Source organism: Galendromus occidentalis, unplaced genomic scaffold (genome assembly GCF_000255335.2).
Source record: "Galendromus occidentalis unplaced genomic scaffold, Mocc_1.1 scf7180000077011, whole genome shotgun sequence".
NCBI lineage: Eukaryota > Metazoa > Arthropoda > Arachnida > Mesostigmata > Phytoseiidae > Galendromus > Galendromus occidentalis.
This window is the reverse complement of record NW_003805000.1, coordinates 1,622-21,792: the sequence shown is the minus strand read 5'-3', so window position 1 is coordinate 21,792 and position 20,171 is coordinate 1,622. Positions and strand designations below refer to the sequence as shown.

The following is a 20,171-nucleotide window of genomic DNA, read 5'->3' as shown; positions in this document are numbered from 1 at the left end:
CCGAGTGGATGGCTTCGAGTTGGCAGAGGAACACCGCATCCTCGGTTTTCGATTTTATTCGCCCGAAATACGGTATATGGCTTGGCGAACGCATGGTGGGGAAGTTCGGTTTGCGAGGAGTCACTCAAGTTTTTCGGAAAGGCCCATCCTCCTAAAGTCTCAAAGTCTCACCCCGATTCCCTCGAAGTTTCTCGGATCCGTCTCCGGGAAACTTCCCTCTTCCCACGTGTTCTCGGTAACATAGGGGATATCGAGCACAAGCCGTGGGGTTTCAGCCGAGTGAAAATATTCCTCAGTTCACCATCAGATCCTCTTACGAACCCATCTACATTCAGTCGAGTTCGAGACATTATACAAGTCATCTCCAGAAGCCGAAGGCGGCTCGCCCACAAAGTTCGGGACGGAAATCGCTTGCGGACCGTACAGTAGGTACACGAAGCATGGGCAGTCCCCCGCTCATGGAAGTCGCATGCCGCGTTGGAAAATACGTACGCAGGCATGCCCTGTGAAACGGAAAGGGTCAATGTGCGAGACGTGCAGCTTGAATGCACCTATTTTGTGTATATGCGGGCCATTGCATTCGAATTGAAGATTTAGTGTTCCACTCAAGAGCATCCCGATGCCCGTGGTAAAAGCCCTCGGCAAACTCACCCACGAAATTCCCGGACTCTAGCTCCGAGCGATCTAGTCACTGGTGTCTCAATCGTACCCTCAAGACTCGAGATCGTCTTCCTCCGGTACCGTACGACAGCTGGATGATAGATCCATTCTGAGGGGAAGCATCATGACTCGAGTAAGTCCAATGTATCGATTCATACAGATGTATGTCTTCGAAAAAAGAAGAAAAGCGATCGGGATATCCTTGGATGCTTCTTACCAAGAAGCCAAGCTCATCTGGGAATCATTGTCCCCTGCGGATAAACAGCGGTGGAAGAGGCGTCTTCTCAGTATTGAAACTTCCGAGTATAACATGACCCGGAAGACATTCCGAAGTTTCTCCAGAGGAGTGATCGAGGCGAGATTGGAATCCCCGTATTCCAAAGCATTGAAGAATTTCGTTTATCCTATCGTGAGAAACACCCAGGCTCCCATATTCCTCTATCAGGTCTGTCGCTCCGCGAGTCATCTCGTCTATCCAGAAGAGTTGACAATTATGAAATATACGCCGACTGTTGGTGTTGAAAAATTTTTCCATTGTCACTTCGGTACGCTCGACCCCTCCGAGCCACAGCTTGCCGTCTCCCTAGAAAACATGAGAATCACTCCGGGAATGACCCCCATAAGAGAGCGCAACAAAACTCCTCTGAGCATGGAGCAACTCTTCAAGGAAATCGCGGCTTTCACAGGCTTCTGCCCTCTCTTCTCCACACGCTCGAGCATGACCGAGAATCATGCCTTCATGCAGCTCGTGAGCCTATTCGATGTCAATTGCAAGAGCCCTCCGATCGAGGTATTCGAAGCTGAAACACTCCTGCACCTGCTCGTCGGAGAGAAGATGGCTCCTCACGAGATCACCGAAGAGTTCGAGAGCCTCGACAAGTCTGCCTATTACAATCTCGCCTGTGAGTTCCATCAGGCTGGTAAACGAGAATTAGAATGCTCCTACCTCGATGTCTTTATGATGACGCATGCATTCGCCGGAATTCTCGCGACTCATCGCAACATCGAGATACCTCCACCCGAGGGCTTCGAGCCTCTCGGATATTTTTACGCGGTCACGGTGAATTAGCCGATCCTCACGCGATTCCCGGATCGGATCCTGGAGCTCTATCCCTCGGAAGATATCGAGGGAAATTGTTTTATGGATGGACAGCTGGGGAGTACGCCGGCGTTGCGATAGCACCATCTATTCGTGCATGGAAGAATTCTCGTCTCTCGATATCAATGGATGCATGCCTCTCGCCAATAATCTCGTCGAGATCGAACCGACCGTCCGGGCAAGAAGTCTAGTCCCCGTCTTTTGTGATCGATATCCCCCGCTCGATGGCATCCGAAATGACCGATTCTTCCTCGGGTGCATTTCGCTGATATTTCCAAGTTTTCTTCTCGCTCCGTTGGTCAGAGTCTCACTGGAAATTGGCGGTATCAGGACGGTGATGGAACGAGGGGATCGTGAGCGAAACGAACGAGCACAATTCCTTGACGGGCAGAAATCCTTCTCTCCGGTTCGTCCTCCTTGATCGTCCTTTGAGTATTGTAGAAAATTTGAAGCCGGACGAATAAATTCTATCGGATATTGTTATCACACACTTCCATTTGACGTTGTTTTGTCTCTTCCCCGCTATAAGCACTCTTCTCCCGAATCTCCTACTACTCTGGAGAATCTCATGGGGATAAAATTGGAAATTTCGGACTCCCTGTAGTCTCTGCATGCGGAAAAATGATTGATCTACTTCCCTAGTCCCGTTCGTGGAGCTCTGACATCGGGCGTCTCCAGCGGAAGTGCGGACGATCGACTCTCTTAACGCCGCTCGCCGTCTGGCTCTAGTGGTGGGTGACTCAAAGCGCTAGAAGCGTTCCTCCTAGCTATAGGAACCTGTCGTCGAGTAGATGCATGTGTGCATCACAGGCAAGTGCTCGATGAAACGTCCCAAGGAGTCCTGAGAAGCTTGGACCGTGCTCTAGTACAAACGCGTCCTATCAGATCGTATCGTCTTCAGAGTCACCCAAAATTCTCGAGAAAACTCTCTCGATCCCGAATCCAGCTAGGCGAAGTAGAAGATGAGTCTTGCCCTGCCCTTCCCAATGTTCCCTCAACATATGTATAATGCCCCCTCGACCAAATCTGGGGCCCAATTTATCACGGAGGGCGCCGGAGAAGACTCGCGCCGAAAAGCAATGCTTAAGTCGACGTTCGCTATTCGGTGTGTTCCAATTGGTCTGTCCGAGACGGCACGAAGTACTTTCGAGCGGTGAATATATTCAGAAGAGCTCCGCACCGGAACGTCTGACTCCTCGATCCCTACTCCAAGTTACCATGAACCCTCGGAATTCTGATTCACCGACCTTAGATGGTCCGATACCCTCGACATCGATCTGAATGTCGTCCAGGCGGGTTTCACCGCTTCAGGAACTCCCGCCGAAACGGGAGAGCCCCTGGACACGAGGACTCTCGGACAGATTGCCATGTAGATGTATTCAGCCGTTTCCTGCTTGCCTCGAACTCTTCGCTTGACTCGTGGAACCGTGCCTGAGAATACCCCAATCGTCGAAGCGTCCGGCTGGGTGCATGCGGGGAAAGGGAAGGCGGCACTGAGTGAGTCCAAATCGCGGTGGATCATTCCCCGACTAGTATGAATCGAAATTCATTCATATATGGCAGTACTTGAATTGAACGCATGCCCCGTAAAACTCGATTGTGTCCCTGTTCAAGTGCTTCATCATCATTGAGAGCTCTAGTAAATGAAATAAAGTAAATAAAATCCGTATGCTCGAGATATTATGTTAACACACGGATAAGTCGATTTTTCGGTTCGTACGCAATCGCTCACATTGGTTTGCTGAGTGAGTCGAGGCATTCCCGGAGACTAATTCATCGGAATTCTCTTGCTGTGGTCTCAGCAGCGGTCGGAGAGGAAACCAGCGTGGTCGCTATCGCGTCCCCTGATGGACACCTCCCCGCTAGAATTTCTTGAATTCTTCTCGTGAAGGCATCCCAATGTTTCCGAAAGCGCTCGGACGTGGGCTAATTCGAATGACTCTGAATGATATGAGATACCTCGGGCATGTATTTCATTTGCGTTTCATTCCCTGGTTTCCTGAGATTCCAGAACAGAGTGTCGACACATTCGACAACGAGAGACTCTAACCCCGCGCTATCGAGGATCCTGTGAATTTTTAAAAATAAACTTCATCCACGATCTCCCCTATCAGCCGGACCGCAAAGCCGATAACGTTTATCGACCTCAGTGTCGCGGCTAAATTCTTTTCCATGAATCTCTCCAGGTTTCTGCGAAGGATGGGCTGCACGGACTGCAACCTCTTCTGGAGTGTTTCGACTCCAATCGAAAGCGCAAGGGGATTCGTCGTATCGGCCGAGGGCAGGCGTCTCAGTTGGAATTCGGCCAGATCCCGGATTTCGAAATGAGTCAAGTATATTTTGTCGATCGAGATCTGTGGAGAGTTCTCAGCTCGGTCAGTGTTCAGTCTAGTCAGAGGGAAACCTTCGTCCCAGATTCCTCCTGATCGTTTCCGGGACTCACCGTTATCCTCACTCTGCACTCCACAAAGGGCGATCTGAGCTGAAGCGACCCTACGAGATGGATCATCGGAACCTCGATGAACCCCTGGGCTCGAACGTTCCAAAGAGCGAAATCAGACTCGACGACGACTCTGTCATCGAGTACAGCCACAGTCGCCGGGCCGGATCGGGAGAAAGATTCGAGACCGTAAACGTTTATCTGGGGAATATGTATGTCTTATGCGATCTTCTCGCTTGACGATCATTCTTCATTGACAATCTCCATGATTCGACAAGAGAGACGGCGTCGGAGCCTCAGGCATGCTCTGGCCAAGTCGGAGTCTTTGTGGAACCAAGTCAGGAACTGAAATTACCCTTGTCAGCCTTGCATGACCAGAATACACGTCGCGGATCTTCATCGGAGATATTATCGAAGACACCACATTCAAACGTTTCACTCTGGCGACGATTTCATCCAGAATTCCGTCAGCGTTCCCTCTCTGTCGGACTGGAACGAGAAGCATGATGATGGCGGATGTTCCGTCGAGCTCTCGTGTCATCGAGCAAAGCGAATAGACTCACATGCTAGAAGCCTCCGGGTCTCGTTCGTGCCGAGGAGGTTCGCAGCCGACGTACTCAAACAGTGGAAACAGAAGAGCAGAAAAATTCCCTCCATGTTTGTGCACGCTCGAGGCCCAGCCTGATTATGATATCGGAACCAAGAGCTGCTTGAGAGGTATAGGCAGACCAAGATACTCCGTCCTCTCAACTGTCTGAATCTCTCCGCTGAGTGAGTTTTCCAATCACGCGTGGGCAAACTATGAGAGACCAGTCCTCTCGATTCATCGTAATGGATTCTACTCACCGCGGCTCGGATCTCACCGGAAGCGTCGGTATGCGTTGAGTGCAGCGTACGCGACCGAGTTACCGGTCAACAGTGGTGTATTCGATTCGATAACCGCTCCGAGTTTTTCGATCCCAAAATTTGTTTGATTAGCTGACTGGGAGAGACTTCGTCCATGCCGGTCGCCTGCCTCTCTGTCCGACACCATGTGAATGATCCACTTGATTTCGCAGAGGGGTATTCCCTCTACCAGTGACGTGCTCCGTGGACGCGGCCGCCCTCGGAAGGCCAGTCGCTAGAGCCTGAATCTGGGGTACGATTCGGCGGTTGGGACTTCTGTCTCACTCGACGGGCGACAAGAGGAGAGGACCAGATAATAATGAATCATTAAATAAAATACTGAATTATGATAAAATAAAGTAGAATAAAAATGAACTTTGACCTCCATCTTCCGCCATGGTGGCGTTGGTAAGACTGGCCACCCAAATTTTGCCTCCTTGAAGTTAGGTGAACGGTCTGAGAGGATCATGACAAGGATCATCGCAACTAGATTCGCCCCCTTGTGGGTCGGTCTTCTTCTTGACGGCGCGGCGTTGTTCCGTCGCGAAGCCTCTAACCGACTTTCCCCCGACCGAATTATATCAGTGTTCCGTACGAACGAAGAACCGCTCCGTTTCCCGGAGAGAGAATACCGGATCGGGGGAATTCCAGGTGGGATCGAATCACTCGCCATTGAAATCCAAGTCATCTAGAAGTGAACACATTATGTATTCCTCGGGTGTCGAGAGCATTTTCGCTGGTCGCTCGGCACGGCTCCAGACATGGTGTCGATCTGGTTGAGCGTTCGCCATAGAACAATCGCCAGAGTTCACCGGAATATTCGCCGAGCGATACGTGAAATGCGTCTCGGTGCTCAGATAACATGTTCTACGGAGAAGTCCCAGGGAGCATCTGCCGATCGAGGGCACGGGTAGGCAGTGTCTTCGCGGAGCATTGCCACAATGTCATGGTTGAAATTCTCAGCTCGTTCCGAGAGACCGGGGAGAGATCCAATGGATCCTTCAGTATCATATCTCGCGGAAGAATGAGAGGGCAACTCGACGGCCAAGCCAACGCGTATTCGAGAACTTCATGCTACGAACGCGTACCGAGGAGAAAACACTCAAACCTGAGTGCTCGGCAAGACGACTTCCCTTGGACAGGTGGATATGTTTGTCGTCACCGAATATGTGGTCACAACTCTGGACGCGATCAACAAAAGTCGCTCCCATCAAGGTTTCCGCGAGCGGCCACCTCTACCGAGGGAGCGAAGGGATGATTCGCTCAGAATGGTGAGGATGCCCCGGTCCAGTGATCCCGGAGGAATGGGGCAGCTCGACGACCGACAGATTTCGCCAGCGGCGAAACCGACGGAATTTGCCTCGACACAGAAGAGAGCACTTCCCAAATAAGGACCGCGAAAACAGTGACACCGGCAGAGATGTGTGCAACTCGGGAATCCATCAATAAATGAGTCGCCGCGAGCGCCTGTCGGCTTCTCGGTGGAGACATCATGGGTCTTTCTTTTGGCGAACTCGTTTTATTATTTCCAGGTCCGTTCCCTGCTCCGTCACATTTTGAGTGATTTTGCGAACGCATGGCCTGCGGAAGGTCCTCCCGCATGGACTCTTGCTGTACATGCAAGTCATACCTGACACGGAAATTCCAACCCGAGGCGCGGAAGTCCTCCAAGGCGGAGGCGGTTCAATGCCAAGGACGCGAGCATGCTATCAACATCGTTGATGCTTCATTCATGAGAAACCGGAGGGATGCCAGACCAAGGGAATGCTCGGTCGTCGACTCTTCCGAAACTTCCCTTGCGCTCACATGTTCCACTCCTGGAAATCCATCGTTCCGTTGGACGAAGTTTCCCGCGAGCAGGAGGCTGTGGACTCGATATTTAGAGACTCGATAGCCTTATAGAAAGAATCGGTGAGCCAAAACGAATGATTCCGGCGGAGCGTGCCCAATCTAATCGGAAGAATGTCCGACGCCGAGCAACTCCAACAGTTTTCTGAAAATTGTTCGTATCACGTGGGGTCCGGCTCGTTCCGCGATCGTGTAAACAATCGTCATTTGTGCGGTACCGACATATCCGGAACGGCCTTGATTTTGAGTTACAATTAGGGCCAGAAACGATCGATGCCCATGGTAGGCAGCGAGTTCCGGAGTTGCGTGACGTCATGAGCGACTAGAGATTTCATGGCCAGATCCACTCCCGGTCGAAGTTGCAGTCCAGACGTCTGATTCGGTTTCGATGATGGCATCGTGATTATTCGGAGCATTTTGCCCGTTCCGACTATTTGGCGCTCCGAGGGAAAACATCCTTCTGGAGCCTAGTCTCTTTTGCGCTCTATGAGTGCGAACCACTTGTCGCGCTGATCCTCGACAAAGCCTATCAAGCTTTTCCGCTTATTGGCTTCCTCGGCGACTTCGCATGCGTTCAATGGAGAACTCCGACGGCGGCGTGTTCGAGAGATGGAAATGTTGCCTAGTGCAGTCGTCACCGTCCCTCCCTAGTTCAGCTCGGAATAGCTCCATCTTCTATCCCCTTTTCGTGAGAGCTATCGCCATGGATTCACCGAACGGAGACTTGACGAATTCGATCTCAACACCGCCGACCGCTTTCTCAGATGCGGGTCCGCAGATCTTCCATCGCCGTTACCTCTGCCACGCACTCAGTCGTCACCCTGTATGGGTAATTCCGCGAAAAGCCGAGGATTTGTATTCTTAGGAAAAACTCACTATCAGGAGCGTTCTAACAGAAACTAGTGTGAGGTTCTTAACTAGATAACGAGTCAACATGAAGAAATCGATATGTCATGTCATCCGGGGACTAAAATATCGTCAGTTCCGCGCATTGCCCCGATTTGCTGCGTCCTCTTTCATACGACTGGACCCGTGACTCACATGATATCTCCGTCGCGGAGATTCCACATGGATCATCGATGATTCAATCGACGCGTAGCCTTCCCGGTGGCACCGGACGGTGGAATCAGTGAACCTGACTCGAGAAGCCAAATACGGATCAAAACGAATTTTGTGGCGGCGCGAGCGGGCCGATAACTCACACACAGGGGACGACCTGACGTGGTCAAGATGAGCGTAGGAGGATCCGAGTTGACCCTATTGTCAATGAAGCGAAGTCGCTGTCATCTTGGTGGGATTAATAAAAGCCTGAAATATATGTCGGCTAGACTCGGAGTATGTATGACATCAGCGAGGAGATCGAGCTCCATGGGACGCGGCTCAAGCCAAGTTCTGCCGGTGGAAGAAGCATGAGAGCATCCTGATTCCTCATGAACGAGGGCTTGATAGGCTCGACGAGAGACTCCATCACAATCATTCATGCTGCGAATCCGTTCACATGGACAGCGGGGTTGGCTCCCAGTAAGCCGAAAGTTTCTTGCCGAAACCCGGAACGCAATCTACGAGTTGCACCGCCCCGCCGGCTCGTTTTGTGTGCCGTGAACGTAGCGGGACATCTTGAGCACGAAAGCACAAGCGCGCAGCGCTCTCACGAGTGAAGCGGCTGTTCCCTCGCGATTACGGAGATAAGCTTGGAAAGAGAAGTGAATTTCGAGAAAAAAGCTTTTTGTATTCCTTCGGAACGTGTGATCGGGATTTCCGCCAGGAGGAATCTTCGGCTTACTGGGTTTCGGCTATCTCAACTTCCGGCGTACTGGGTTTCGGTTAGACGAATTTCAGCGTTCGGGGTTTCGGCGTGGAAGTTTCGGCTTACTGGGTCTATACCGACAGCGGCACCACTTCGACTTTTCATTGTCATCGGTGAACATTGGTTACCCGCTTTTCGGACGCATCCTCAATTCAACGCTTCCGATGGAGCTTGCGTGATACACCCTTTCCTGGCTCCTGGATGAGCTTCTGTGAGAGTCTGCTGATCCCCGTCATTCCGCACCGTGCCACTACAAATGGAAAACGTCCCTCTCATTAGGGCTCGCCGCACAGGTCAGTACAGGCGCAGGTCTCTTGTTATTCGATGAAAGAAGAAGGCAACCAGTGGAGCCGGGGAGCTGAAGCGGCTCCCAAACACTTCCCAGCTCCCAGGTGGCCGTGCTTCGTTCTCCGGTTCGCCCCCTGAATTCGGTCGGGCGGAAGAATACTGAATCGATAAGTACTCGTTTTATTCGAGGAGAATAATTTATATTCGTGGATCGATGGGCTCCCGGGGGTTGCGATACTTTGAAAGAGATTTCCAGAGTCTCCAAAAATCGATGCAGCGAGAGCTCCGACATCGACAGCGAGATGGTCGTTCGTTGCATTGCAAAGAGGGCGCTCTCTTACGAAAGCGAAAGCGTAAAGATTAATGCAGGTCAATATCCGGTGCGCCAAAGGCTGTGGATTAGTCACTCTAATATTTCCGGAGAGCCATTGTTTCCGAGCGAGAAATGACATATTCAATGCGATGCTCACCGACGGAGACACACTCAAGGCAGGGCAATAGCGTGTCGATAATGACGCTGAGATCTGGTCCTAGGTGAACACTTTAGGGGTTCACTAGGGATTTCGAGCGGGATCCATGGAAAAACTCATTGGGAGCGCCGTCACTTTTCCTCTCGATATTTGAGAATAGGTACAGTTCACCCTGATTTCGGCGATCCGTCCGAAATTCAGTCGTGTCGTCTCGCTCCATAGACTCGGGGTGGGAACAGCACCGTCACAATAGATCGAACCATCTCACTGAGGCCTCCATTCTCGAGCTCCTCCGAAACCAGAAATTGATTCGCGATTGGGCTGGAATAAGAGAACCTTGTGGGGTGCTCGTCTGGTTCCACCATCGGAGGAGGGGCTGGATACGCGCTGCGTGCTTCTCCTAATGAGCTTCCCCGGTCGCAGGCTTCATCAGGCACCGGTATGTAGTCTGCATGTTCGTCTTCACGGGCTTGGCTCTCGTTTACGCCCTGAGGGTGAATCTTAGCGTGGCGATCATCGCGATGGCCGGTTCGATTCCGAGGAACGGCTCCGAACTCGAAGGGACCTGCATCTTGCCGGAGACGAACGAAACCGCAGGATTGGTGAGTTGACCCAGCGTTTTTCTGATTGCACCTCCCAACCGATTCTTCATACGCTTGCAACGATACCGGAATAATTTCTAAATGTCACCTGAGACATCTATCTCTTTCAAGAGAGTCCGGGGCGACTTCGACTGGAACGAACAGACCAAAGCCGCGATACTGGGCGCGTTCTTCTATGGCTACCTTTCCACGCAAATAATCGGAGGGATAATGGCGCAGAAACTCTCGGTAAAATGGGTTTTCGGCTACGGCATTTTCCTCACATCTGTCCTTTCTGTAACAACGGAATGGGTGGCTCGATGGAACGTGAACGCCTTCATCGTTCTGCGTGTTCTCGAGGGCATAACTGAGGTTAGATACCATCGAGCCGTTCTGATGACAATCCTGCCATGGAATCGGGGAAAGCATGAAATCCCGACCGAAACACCTTATTTCGAGGACTGTCTAATTATGATCTACTTCCTTTGCAGGGCGTCACGGTTCCGACCATGTACTGTTTGATATCTCGGTGGGCTCCGAAAAACGAGAGGACCACTATGTCAATGTTGTGCACCGTAGGCACCAACATCGGCACTGTCATCACAATGCCGATCACAGCCGCCCTGAGTGATTCTGCTCTGGGATGGTCAGCCAGTTTCTATCTCCCAGGTATGGAGGTATATGACCTTGAGGCTTTCCTCCGCTTTTCCGAGGATCTTACCCATTTCTCCGATTTCGAATTCTCCATTTTCCCGGAACGTAGGAGCCGCGGGCATCATCTGGTCGTTGGCATGGTACATCTGCGTGACTTCGCAGCCGGAAAATCATCGGTGGATATCGGCCGAGGAAAGAGAGTATATCATGAAGAATCGCGAGACCTGTCATCTGTCGTCGAAAGAGGTACTCCAGAGTCTTGAGCAAAACTAATTGCGAATGAACGAATCAAAAGTCTGTGCTGCTGTAAGCCATGTATATCGTCGCTCCAACGTTTTCTCTTGTTCATAATTAGATACCTTGGGTCGAGATTCTTACCTCCCGGGGAGTATGGATGTATTCGATAGCTCGCCTCCTCTCCTCTGTGACTTTCTACATGTTCCTGACCGAAATGCCGACTTTCGTAGACCAAGTCTTCGGCATTCCTCTGACCGGCAACGGACTTCTGAACGGCGTCTTCCACTCGATCTACGCCTGCGCGTTGATGGCTTCTGCGGCGCTATCAGACTACATGATCCACAGGAACGTCTGGTCGAGAACCAATATCCGGAAAGCCTTCCAATGTGCGTCCTTCGTAGTCTCGGGTGCCATGCTCATCCTGGCCACCATGGTTGGGTAAGGCGATTGTTTGTGAAAAATGTATTTGCGGATTGATCGCCCCCGAGATATTGCGAACTATTCCGGTCCCAAGAGAGAGTCTGCGTACAAAGTATCGTATCTTATCCGTCCCTGGTCCAGAGGCTCGTTTCGCATAAGCGTGAGCAAGCGAAGATTCTGAAGATTTCTTCGTCTCTTGTCAGATGCGACTATTACGCCGTGACTTTTCTTCTCTGCATCGCATCCGTTGCGATCGCCCTCAGCGGCGGAGGAGAATCCTCGATGGCCCTCGACCTCGCTCCCGACCACGCTGCAAGCGTAGCTGGAGTGGGCAATACGATCGGGAACGTCGCCGCTATCATCGCGACGAATTTGGTCCTCGCCTTCCATGACCCTTTGGTAAGAGATGATGGACAATTATTTATTCGTTTCAAATTATTATAATCAACCAATTTTCCCTTACGTCCCGTGAGGTATACCTGGTAGACCACGCCTCGTCATTTCCTTAATGGCCCGTAGCATCAGATGCGAGCGTGATTTTGTCCCGCCCAATGATGCGCGAGTGACGATCCCTTGATCCGGCGCGTAATCATATGATTAGCATCCAATCATAATGAATTCGTATCTCAATCGAAGAAGCTTCTCCCCCTCCAGAATTCGCAAAGAGGTTGGAATAAGGCTTTCATCGCGACAGCGGGTCTGAGCTTCGTGGGCGCACTTATCTTCGGGATTTTCGCGACAGCGGTCGAGGAGCCTTGGTCTAAGCGGAAGGATTCGGATACGAGCAAATGTGAGGGGAAATTTTCGAGCGGCTTCGATCCATCGGCAGAGTCCACAGTCAGTGTCTACTGATGGCCGAGATTCAGGTGCAGCCTTGAATGTCAGTGAATCACACGACAGCCTCCAGTCGGGATGGAGACACTTCACGACAAACTGATCCCCGCATCTCATCTCGCGAAGAACTTCGCAATAGTTCGGTGATAATGATTATTAGAGGTTCGCGAATCATAGGAGGCGGAAACTCCACCAAGAGCAGGCCGGAAGTCACCGGCGCCATGGAGTGTACTCATCGCAATAAATCTCATGTTCGAGCGTCGAAAATCGTTCCGTATTCCCTTCTTCGCCGCGCCGGGGTACTTGAAAGTCTTGGCTCCTTGATGTGATCTCAGCTCTCTTCTACCATTCTCTGAGCATCGTCAGACTCTGATATCATCAGCCAGAAACTTCCCCTCCCCATTGTTCTCTTCGTGTTTGACAAGAGATTCAGTGTTCCCGAATGAGAATGCCGAGATCGAAAATGCCTTCCCACAAAAGTGCGACAAGAACCAGCGTATTCGGTGTCACTCCCGGGCAGAATCATAATCATGATTTTGCTCATCAGTGGTCGGTGAGAACTCCTGCCTTCTTATTCACGCTTTTCAATTCCAACGTACCGGAGCAGTCCGTCAGGGCCAGACGTCTCTTCGCGCCCAATAATACTTCCAGGGTCTCTCCATTGTTTTCCGAATCGCCAATGTGGCAACTCTATTGCTCAATGGCTGAATACCGCCTTCGCTGATCTCGAGCCTTCCACAATCTGAGCGATAACCTCATTCCACGCGCCTCCATCTTCCAAGAGCCCATGCCGACTTATCCAAATGAATGTCCTTCGCGAGCCTGACTCATCCCATACGCATCGTCATGGCTCGTTTCCGTCGCATCGTCGTGTTTTGTTTCTCATCGGAATCCTTTTCTTGGATTCCCCTGTTGTTCCCTGAGTTCTGAGGTGTCCAACGCAGCGACTCGGCAGGCGGAGTCCGTGTCTCGGTTAGATTTATCCAATCAAATCAGCGCAGTTTCGAACTTGGCGCCATGAGCTCCCGTTCTACCGGGCGAGCGCGGTTTGTCGAACAGCTGAAGAATACCGGGAGCTCGAGTGAGAATCATCGGATTCTCTGTGGGAAGATAGTTCACCATAATGCGCAAGATTGAGGACTCATGATCTTCCACTGCGAAGTCTGAGCGTGCATGTGTGACATCGAGATCACGACTCGTTATGGCAGAAGAAAGCAAGGTGCGCGATGCAGAGAGTGGGGACAAAATTGGGAAACTCGACTCCTGGTCCGTGCATCGCATCTGCTCCGGACAGGTGAGTCTCATCGAGGGGATGCACAGAGTACAATTATTCCGTCTCCGAAACTTATTCAGAAAATGCAATCCACTCGACCCAATGCTTACGTATCCTTCAGGTCATCGTTTGCCTTGCCGTCGCTGTCAAAGAGCTGGTGGAGAACGCTCTGGATGCTGGTGCGAAGGAAATCGTAATTCGAACAAAGGAATTCGGCTCGAAACTCATCGAGGTCCTTTTTATTTCCACTCCAGGAATTTTCCACATGCTTTCCCGGAAGTTCCGCCAGAAAATTCGAGCGTTCCATTTTTTCAGGTCCAAGACAACGGAGACGGAATTCGCGAGGAAAATTTCGATGCTCTCTGCCGGAAGCACTTCACTTCGAAACTACAGAACTTCGCGGAGTTGGAGAACATTCTGACATTTGGCTTCAGAGGTGAAGCCTTGTCGTCCCTCTGCGCTCTCGGGGAGCTGTCGGTGACGACGAAACACGAGTCGAAAGAAGTCGGACACGCTCTGAAGTTCGATGCGGAAGGCCTGCTCTCCGAGAAAAAGCCGTGTGCGAGATCGACGGGAACGACCGTGACCGTGGAGAACATATTCGTCAGTCTTCCCGTCCGCCATAAACAGTTCTTGAATAACTTGAAGAAGGAATTCACAAAAATGGTGCATTTCATGTCAGGATATTGTCTCATCGCTCGGGACGTCGCCATTTCGCTGACGAATATCGATGAGCGGGGAAAACGCCACGACGTTTTGAAAAAACGAGCCCATTCCTCTTTCAAGGACAATATCATTGAAATTTTCGGATTTAAAGAAGCCTCCAGACTCTTGCCCTATGCACAGATAACGATCTCCGAGGAAATAAAGCAGGAATTCGGATTGGGCAACGTGTCCACTGAGCATTTCGATGAAGTCACTGTCGAGGGTTTTGTGTCGAGCAGCGAACACGGCTCGGGGAGGAGTTCTGCCGATCGACAGTTCATCTTCGTCAACTCGAGACCGTGCGACTTTCCGAAATTGACGCGAGTGATCAACGGAGTCTATCACCAGTTCAACTCATCGCAGTATCCCTTCGTGATGCTGAACATCATGACGCCGCGTCACTTGGTTGACGTGAATCTCACTCCCGACAAAAGGATGCTCATGCTCCAGAGAGAGAACGTTATTCTCGCCATGGTGAAAGCTTCACTGACTTTGATGTTCCAGAAGCAAGCCACGAGATACGCCGTCAGCTCAGTTTCGAAAATCAGCTCCTCCTTCAGTCGTCGGGAATCGACGCCGCTGGAACTCGACGGCGACTCACCAGACGAAATTGTGGAGGAGACGCGTTCCCGTCACGCAGCGGCCCTTGAGAAAAAACAAAATTACAGCTCCAGGCGACGATATCGAAGGAGCCGGTAAACCAAGTCTGAGAGATCGGTTCGCCTTCAGGAGCGACTCCGATCGGAGTTCCCGCTCCGCCAAGAGATCCTACAGCGATCTTTCAAGTACGGAAGAGCTCGAACCTCGACCCAACCTGGAGTCTCCAACCCTCGCGTCGTTTGGCTTCACGCGCCACCTGGGAAAGAAAGCGCGGTCCTCGATGGAGACCGAGGGGAGGAGCGACGCACAGACACGAATCGATTCAGCGAGTCTGAAGAGTCGACAGAGAATCTCGGATGAGGATGTAATCGAGAGAACTCCGAAGGATTCAAGCCATTCTCGAGAGAGTAAGCTCTCGGTGGAACAAGCATCAACAGCTTCGCATCCGCTCGTTGGCGCCTTGAAAGAAGGGGAGGACGTCGAGCGATCCACTGGTGCGCGGATCGACAACGAAGAGCTCGACCTGGTAATTTTCTCGGACGAAGACTCGTCAGACCCCTGTGAACTCCCCGCGAACGTTCGACATTCGCCGAAGACCGGTGTCACGCCCGCCTTGGAATCATCTCCGAGTCTGAACGAGGATCCGAAGACGAGCTCAGGAACCGGACGCTTGAGCGATAGCCCCAAGTGTCCAGGAACTTCCCACGAGGTCTCAGCCACAGAAGCTGCCGACGGCATCGAAAAGTCAGATCAGGACATTCCAGCGAGTTCCGGGGGTCAAGAAGACGACGAAGCAGCAGACGAACCTGGAACTGTACTTTTTGTCGATGAGACACCGAAACGCAGAGTCGGAACCCATTTTCTCGATTGGAGTGAAGAAGAAATGTTCCGGGATTTCGCCGATCTAGAGGAGGATCACCGCATCGACACCAATGACGATGCTGGCGCGAGCAATGCGAACCGCAAGATGTTCCGTTTCAGGGCGAGAATATCTCCAAGAGAAAACAGCACCGCGGAGTCCGAACTGATGCGCGAGATCACAAAAGACATGTTCAAGGACATGGATATAATCGGTCAGTTCAACAAAGGATTCATCATAGCCAAATTGAACACCGATCTATTCATCGTCGATCAACACGCGGCCGACGAGAAATTCAATTTCGAGACGCTCCAGGCCACAACAGTTATCGAAAGTCAACCGCTAGCCATCCCCCTCAAGCTGTTCCTGGCTCCAGGGAACGAACAAGTCGTTCTGGAAAACCTACCGATTTTCGAGAAAAATGGTTTCCGTTTGTCCTGCGACGAGGACGCGCTTTGCGGTCGAAAGCTCTCCTTGACCGCGGTTCCTCAATCCGGGCAGTGGGCGATGGGGGCGAGCGATATCGACGAATTGATATTCATGCTCAATGAGAACTACCATCCGAATCGCATGAATTGCAGACCATCAAAAGTTCGAGCCATGTTCGCCATGAGAGCGTGTAGGAAATCGGTGATGGTCGGACACGAATTGCGACCCCGTGACATGAAGCGGGTCGTCTCGCAGCTCAGCGGACTCCAGCACCCATGGAATTGTCCTCACGGCAGGCCAACGATGCGCCATCTTGTGAACTTGAATCTCGTTCATTTGTGATGTTCTGCCTAGCTCTAGGACGAGCCTCTCTTGTGAAATTGTTTATACTGCTCCGATGAAGAGCGACCCGAGAGATTGTGAACTTTGTGAAATGCATGAATAAAAAACCCAATGTTTGAGGGAATAATTTATTGCCGTATACACAAGTGGATGCAGAGCGGCTTCTCGAATGGTACGTTTTCGATATGCTCCGTATCGAGGATCCCGGCTTAGAGTAGAGATCGAGACCTTCTTGGCGATGCGGTGTACATTTCCTGCCATCTCAGAAGCGATGTTGTCCCATCTGTTGGTTCTGTCGAGAACTGGATCGGAGATCTTGTTAGATAAGACTGTGGAATTTCTCCTCGGCAGGAGTTGTCAGATAAGCTGTAAGGGTTATCATGCATGCATGTTTCTAATGGACCTCATTGGCGTCGGAATCTGTTATCAGCTCACCTTTGATACGGCGGTGGAACTTGAGGGGGTCCGGCTACCTGCCAGCTCGCTCGTTGTCCCTGGAATGGGGGTCCACCCCCCATGGGGAGCCTCCTCCCGCCATCCATCGGGTCCATGGGAGGACCGGGAGGGGGACGACGTCCATCCATACAATCCATCATTGGACGTCGCCCGCCGTCCATCGGGTCCATGGGACGCCTCCGGAAATCGTCTTCTTCTCGGCGTCTCCGTTCAACCTCCTCAGCTCGCATGCGCATGTCTCTCTCTCTCTGGATCTGTTGAGTTTGCTCTTCCATTGCTCGCAGTTTCTCACGAAGCAAATTCGCTTCGTGCTCGTACATATAGTAGTCGAGCTGTTCCTCCATCATTTGACGGCACCTGGAAAATTCGAAAGATGCGTCCGATGAGTTCCACGTCAAATCTCGAGGAACAAACAGGGATATAGGAACAAATCCAAGGGAATCCATTAAGGTGATACTCGTCGACTTGTCGCCATGGGATCTTCGGAGCGCACCTCTTATTGTCGTACTCCAACTGTTCCTTTTTCTTGGCTTCCATCTCGAAGAGTCGTTTCCATTTCAAGCCGAACTCATACTCGAAAGAGCCGGGCATAGCCGTCCGCGGCCCTAGCTCCCGCTCGGCATGATAGCTCTTCGACTTGTTGAGGTTGCGTTCAGGGAGACCTTCGTCCTCGTCGCGGAAATCGTACGGCTCCACCAACACGGGCCGGGGCGACGCCGTCAACAAGAGACACTCTTCTTCGCAACGCCTTATCGCCAGTACGGCTGAGCGTTTCTGTGCGAATTCTACGATTCCTTCTCCCGTCGGACGACCTCTCTCATCAGCGATCACTACCGCGCGTTCGATTTCGCCGAACACTGAGAATGCGGTCTCGAGCAATTCGTTGGTAACGTAGTTTGTCAAATTTGAAATCCGAACCGCCGCTGGATTGGATGAAAAACGCACTCGGATAGTCACGCCATCCTTCTTCGCGAAATCAAGAGAGTTCTTGGCGACCTCACAGTTTTCTCGGGTGTCCATTTTGACGAAAGCGAAGTTCTTCGATTTGTTGAAGAAAACCTCGCCCACCTCACCATACTGACTGAACCTGCGGAGGAGACTCGAATAAGCAAAACCTCGGCGAATACTCAATCGAAAATGCAAGACGCCGACGTTTCGGAACACATCGATGGTGAATCCTGTCGAGCGAGCAAGTCCACTAACCATTTCTTGAGCTCGTCCTCGTTGACGCTTGGCGGAAGCGGCGCGACGAAAAGCCGACATCGAGCGGTGAATTTCTTCGGTTCGCTTTGTGTCACCTGGAGGTTGTACGTGTTCCCCTGCATCTCGTAGAGGAGATCTTTGATCGGATCAGGCTTTTCGCCGGGCAGCAGAGGTCTCCTCGCAGGTCTCTCCGGTGGCGGAGGTGGTCCAGAATCTTGGCGATCGTCATAGCCTCGATAATCGTTTTCATATCCGCGACCATCGTCGACGTAGGGTCCCCCACGGTAATCATCTCTCATGTCATGACGGTTCCCTGGGAAATTGATTTCATGAGATACTTATTGACTTAGACTGATTTCATAGGAATACGAAACGAGACTGGAGAAAAGGACAATGACATCCCACAGGGCAATCGCAATCAGGAGCCGCAGTTAAGGCTCGTTCGTTGAAGTCAACCCGTCCGCCGACGGAGAATTTCGTACCACCGACAATTATAGTGACTCAGCCCCGAAGGATGTATCGGAGCCGAAAAATTCACAAAGAAGACATCCACTAGCACAGTCTTGGTTGAATGGAGCTCCATTCTCTTCGATCGTATTAATCCTTCAGCCGTGCGGGAAGGAAGTAAATAGAGGAGCGTTCTATTACATGCCGGGCGCGTCTGTTCCTCTGAGAGCCGTTCTGCGATATCTCCTGGAAATCTCGTGCTCCTCGTCAAAAATGGACTCACCGTAATTGTCGAATCCGGGAGCTTGGGACTGATCCTGTCGGAATCCACCGTCTCTGTAGTCCTGGCGAGAGCCGAAAGGTTCCGCCCTCTGATTGAATGGTTCAGCTCCTCTTTGGTTATACGGTTCGTTTCGGTAGTCCTGGCCGTCGTTGTAGGATTGCCAGACAGCTCCCCCGTATCCCATACTGAAACAGCGAGTAGTTAATGCTGGAGTATTTTTTAGGACACGAATTCTATCGGAGACTCCATTTACACTAGTCGGAGAAAGCTGATCGTTCGAGCGCGGATTCACGAATCAGTTCAGGGTTTCGAGAGGAGTGTGGTTGGCATCCCCGACTGGTCCCGGTCGATGTGAGGCTCCGTGGCCAGAGTCTTCACCCGGCTCCCTAATCCACGATTTCTCCAAAGATCGGACCGGCTTATGAGTCGTGAGGCGCAAAAGCAGAACACTTCGAGGAACGGGCCTTCCGGAGGGACGATGCAGGGGAACGATTCATTCCCTCATCGAAAGCGACAGGTGTGGGCGATCTAAACGGATGCTCAATAAATAGTTCTGCTATCCGTTTTCCGCTGTCCTGGGAAGGAAGCTTCATTCCACTGAGGGAAATTCTACTCACCCGGCGTCCCGCTCATCTCGGGGGGGAGGACCCCATGCGTCACGTTGGTCCCGATAATCGTTCTGGATAGGCGGATAGTTGTTCCGGTTATTGTATACCATAATGATCACTGATCACTCAAAAGACGCTCTCACTCCTCTCCTGTTGGAACTTGACAGACGCGCCGAACACCGAACTCACTACTGGGCATGAATTGGACTTGTATGGGTTTACGCCGTACACTGTGTACGATTGAACGTGAGGTCAATATACGTAAAACTGTCCTTATGCCTATCTACGGGGAGTCCGCACAAAAAGAACGGGACTTGAAATTAAGCAGAAATGTAAACCGACGACGAGAGACGGTGGAAACAATGATGTGGATGATCTTTACCGAGGCTCTGAAGGATTTCGGGCGGCACCTTCTTGTCACTTTTCTCCACCTCGGTGGGTACGAATAATCGAGTTCTGAGACGCAAGGTGCGTGGAGCCGATGGATATCTTGTCGGCAATGATGATTCTGATCGTACGGAATTCAATTCCTTTTGAAGCCGCATGTTGAGCTCGAGCAAACCTAGGGATTCTGCAAGCTCATGGGAACAATTTTAAGATGTCATACATCGCTAGATGAGTCTCTCGTCTCTCACCTCTTAAATCAGTGTTGGAAGAATACTAGAGCACGAGACAAGTCGCCGGGTTTCGTCAGAAACTGGTTCAGTCGTTGAGGAATCCGGAGCTCCGACATCGATATCCTC

At 51.5% G+C, this 20,171-nt stretch overlaps 3 protein-coding genes across 3 annotated transcripts in view; 2 read left to right on the top strand and 1 right to left on the bottom strand.

The window, feature by feature from the left end:
* Positions 1 to 8,974: 8,974 nt before the first annotated feature.
* Positions 8,975 to 12,484, top strand: LOC100901250 (sialin). Its single transcript, XM_003740561.2, has 8 exons — positions 8,975 to 9,032; positions 9,921 to 10,099; positions 10,211 to 10,450; positions 10,570 to 10,747; positions 10,842 to 10,978; positions 11,088 to 11,407; positions 11,593 to 11,788; positions 12,044 to 12,484. The coding sequence occupies exons 1-8, from the start codon at positions 8,996 to 8,998 to the stop codon at positions 12,239 to 12,241; spliced, it is 1,485 nt and encodes a 494-aa protein (XP_003740609.1). The 5' UTR covers positions 8,975 to 8,995; the 3' UTR covers positions 12,242 to 12,484.
* An 816-nt stretch (positions 12,485 to 13,300) lies between these two features.
* On the top strand, positions 13,301 to 16,431 carry Pms2 (mismatch repair endonuclease PMS2). Its single transcript, XM_003740565.1, has 4 exons — positions 13,301 to 13,517; positions 13,618 to 13,728; positions 13,812 to 14,896; positions 15,195 to 16,431. Exons 1-4 carry the CDS (start codon positions 13,425 to 13,427, stop codon positions 16,429 to 16,431), a joined length of 2,526 nt encoding a protein of 841 aa, XP_003740613.1. The 5' UTR covers positions 13,301 to 13,424.
* Positions 16,432 to 16,693: 262 nt separating this feature from the next.
* The window catches only part of LOC100901765 (non-POU domain-containing octamer-binding protein), a gene marked incomplete at its 5' end in the record, with an annotated part of 4,156 nt that continues 678 nt past the window's right edge, over positions 16,694 to 20,171 (bottom strand). Inside the window, 5 exons of the mRNA XM_018638439.1 lie at positions 16,694 to 16,733; positions 16,867 to 17,244; positions 17,381 to 17,974; positions 18,091 to 18,403; positions 18,821 to 19,005. Coding sequence (XP_018493955.1) covers positions 16,694 to 16,733; positions 16,867 to 17,244; positions 17,381 to 17,974; positions 18,091 to 18,403; positions 18,821 to 19,005 — 1,510 coding nt within the window. The remainder of the gene's footprint in view (positions 16,734 to 16,866; positions 17,245 to 17,380; positions 17,975 to 18,090; positions 18,404 to 18,820; positions 19,006 to 20,171) is intronic.

What these genes read in the sequence shown, in the direction of transcription:
- LOC100901250 (XM_003740561.2), top strand. Translation starts at nt 8,996, where the DNA reads ATGGAAAACGTCCCTCTCATTAGGGCTCGCCGCACAG. An exon ending in CATTAGGGCTCGCCGCACAG is followed by an intron (nt 9,033 to 9,920) that starts GTCAGTACAGGC and finishes CCCCGGTCGCAG; the next exon opens with GCTTCATCAGGCACCGGTAT. An exon ending in ATCCTGGCCACCATGGTTGG is followed by an intron (nt 11,408 to 11,592) that starts GTAAGGCGATTG and finishes GTCTCTTGTCAG; the next exon opens with ATGCGACTATTACGCCGTGA.
- Pms2 (XM_003740565.1), top strand. Translation starts at nt 13,425, where the DNA reads ATGGCAGAAGAAAGCAAGGTGCGCGATGCAGAGAGTGGGGACAAAATT. An exon ending in ATCGCATCTGCTCCGGACAG is followed by an intron (nt 13,518 to 13,617) that starts GTGAGTCTCATC and finishes CGTATCCTTCAG; the next exon opens with GTCATCGTTTGCCTTGCCGT. An exon ending in TCGGCTCGAAACTCATCGAG is followed by an intron (nt 13,729 to 13,811) that starts GTCCTTTTTATT and finishes CCATTTTTTCAG; the next exon opens with GTCCAAGACAACGGAGACGG.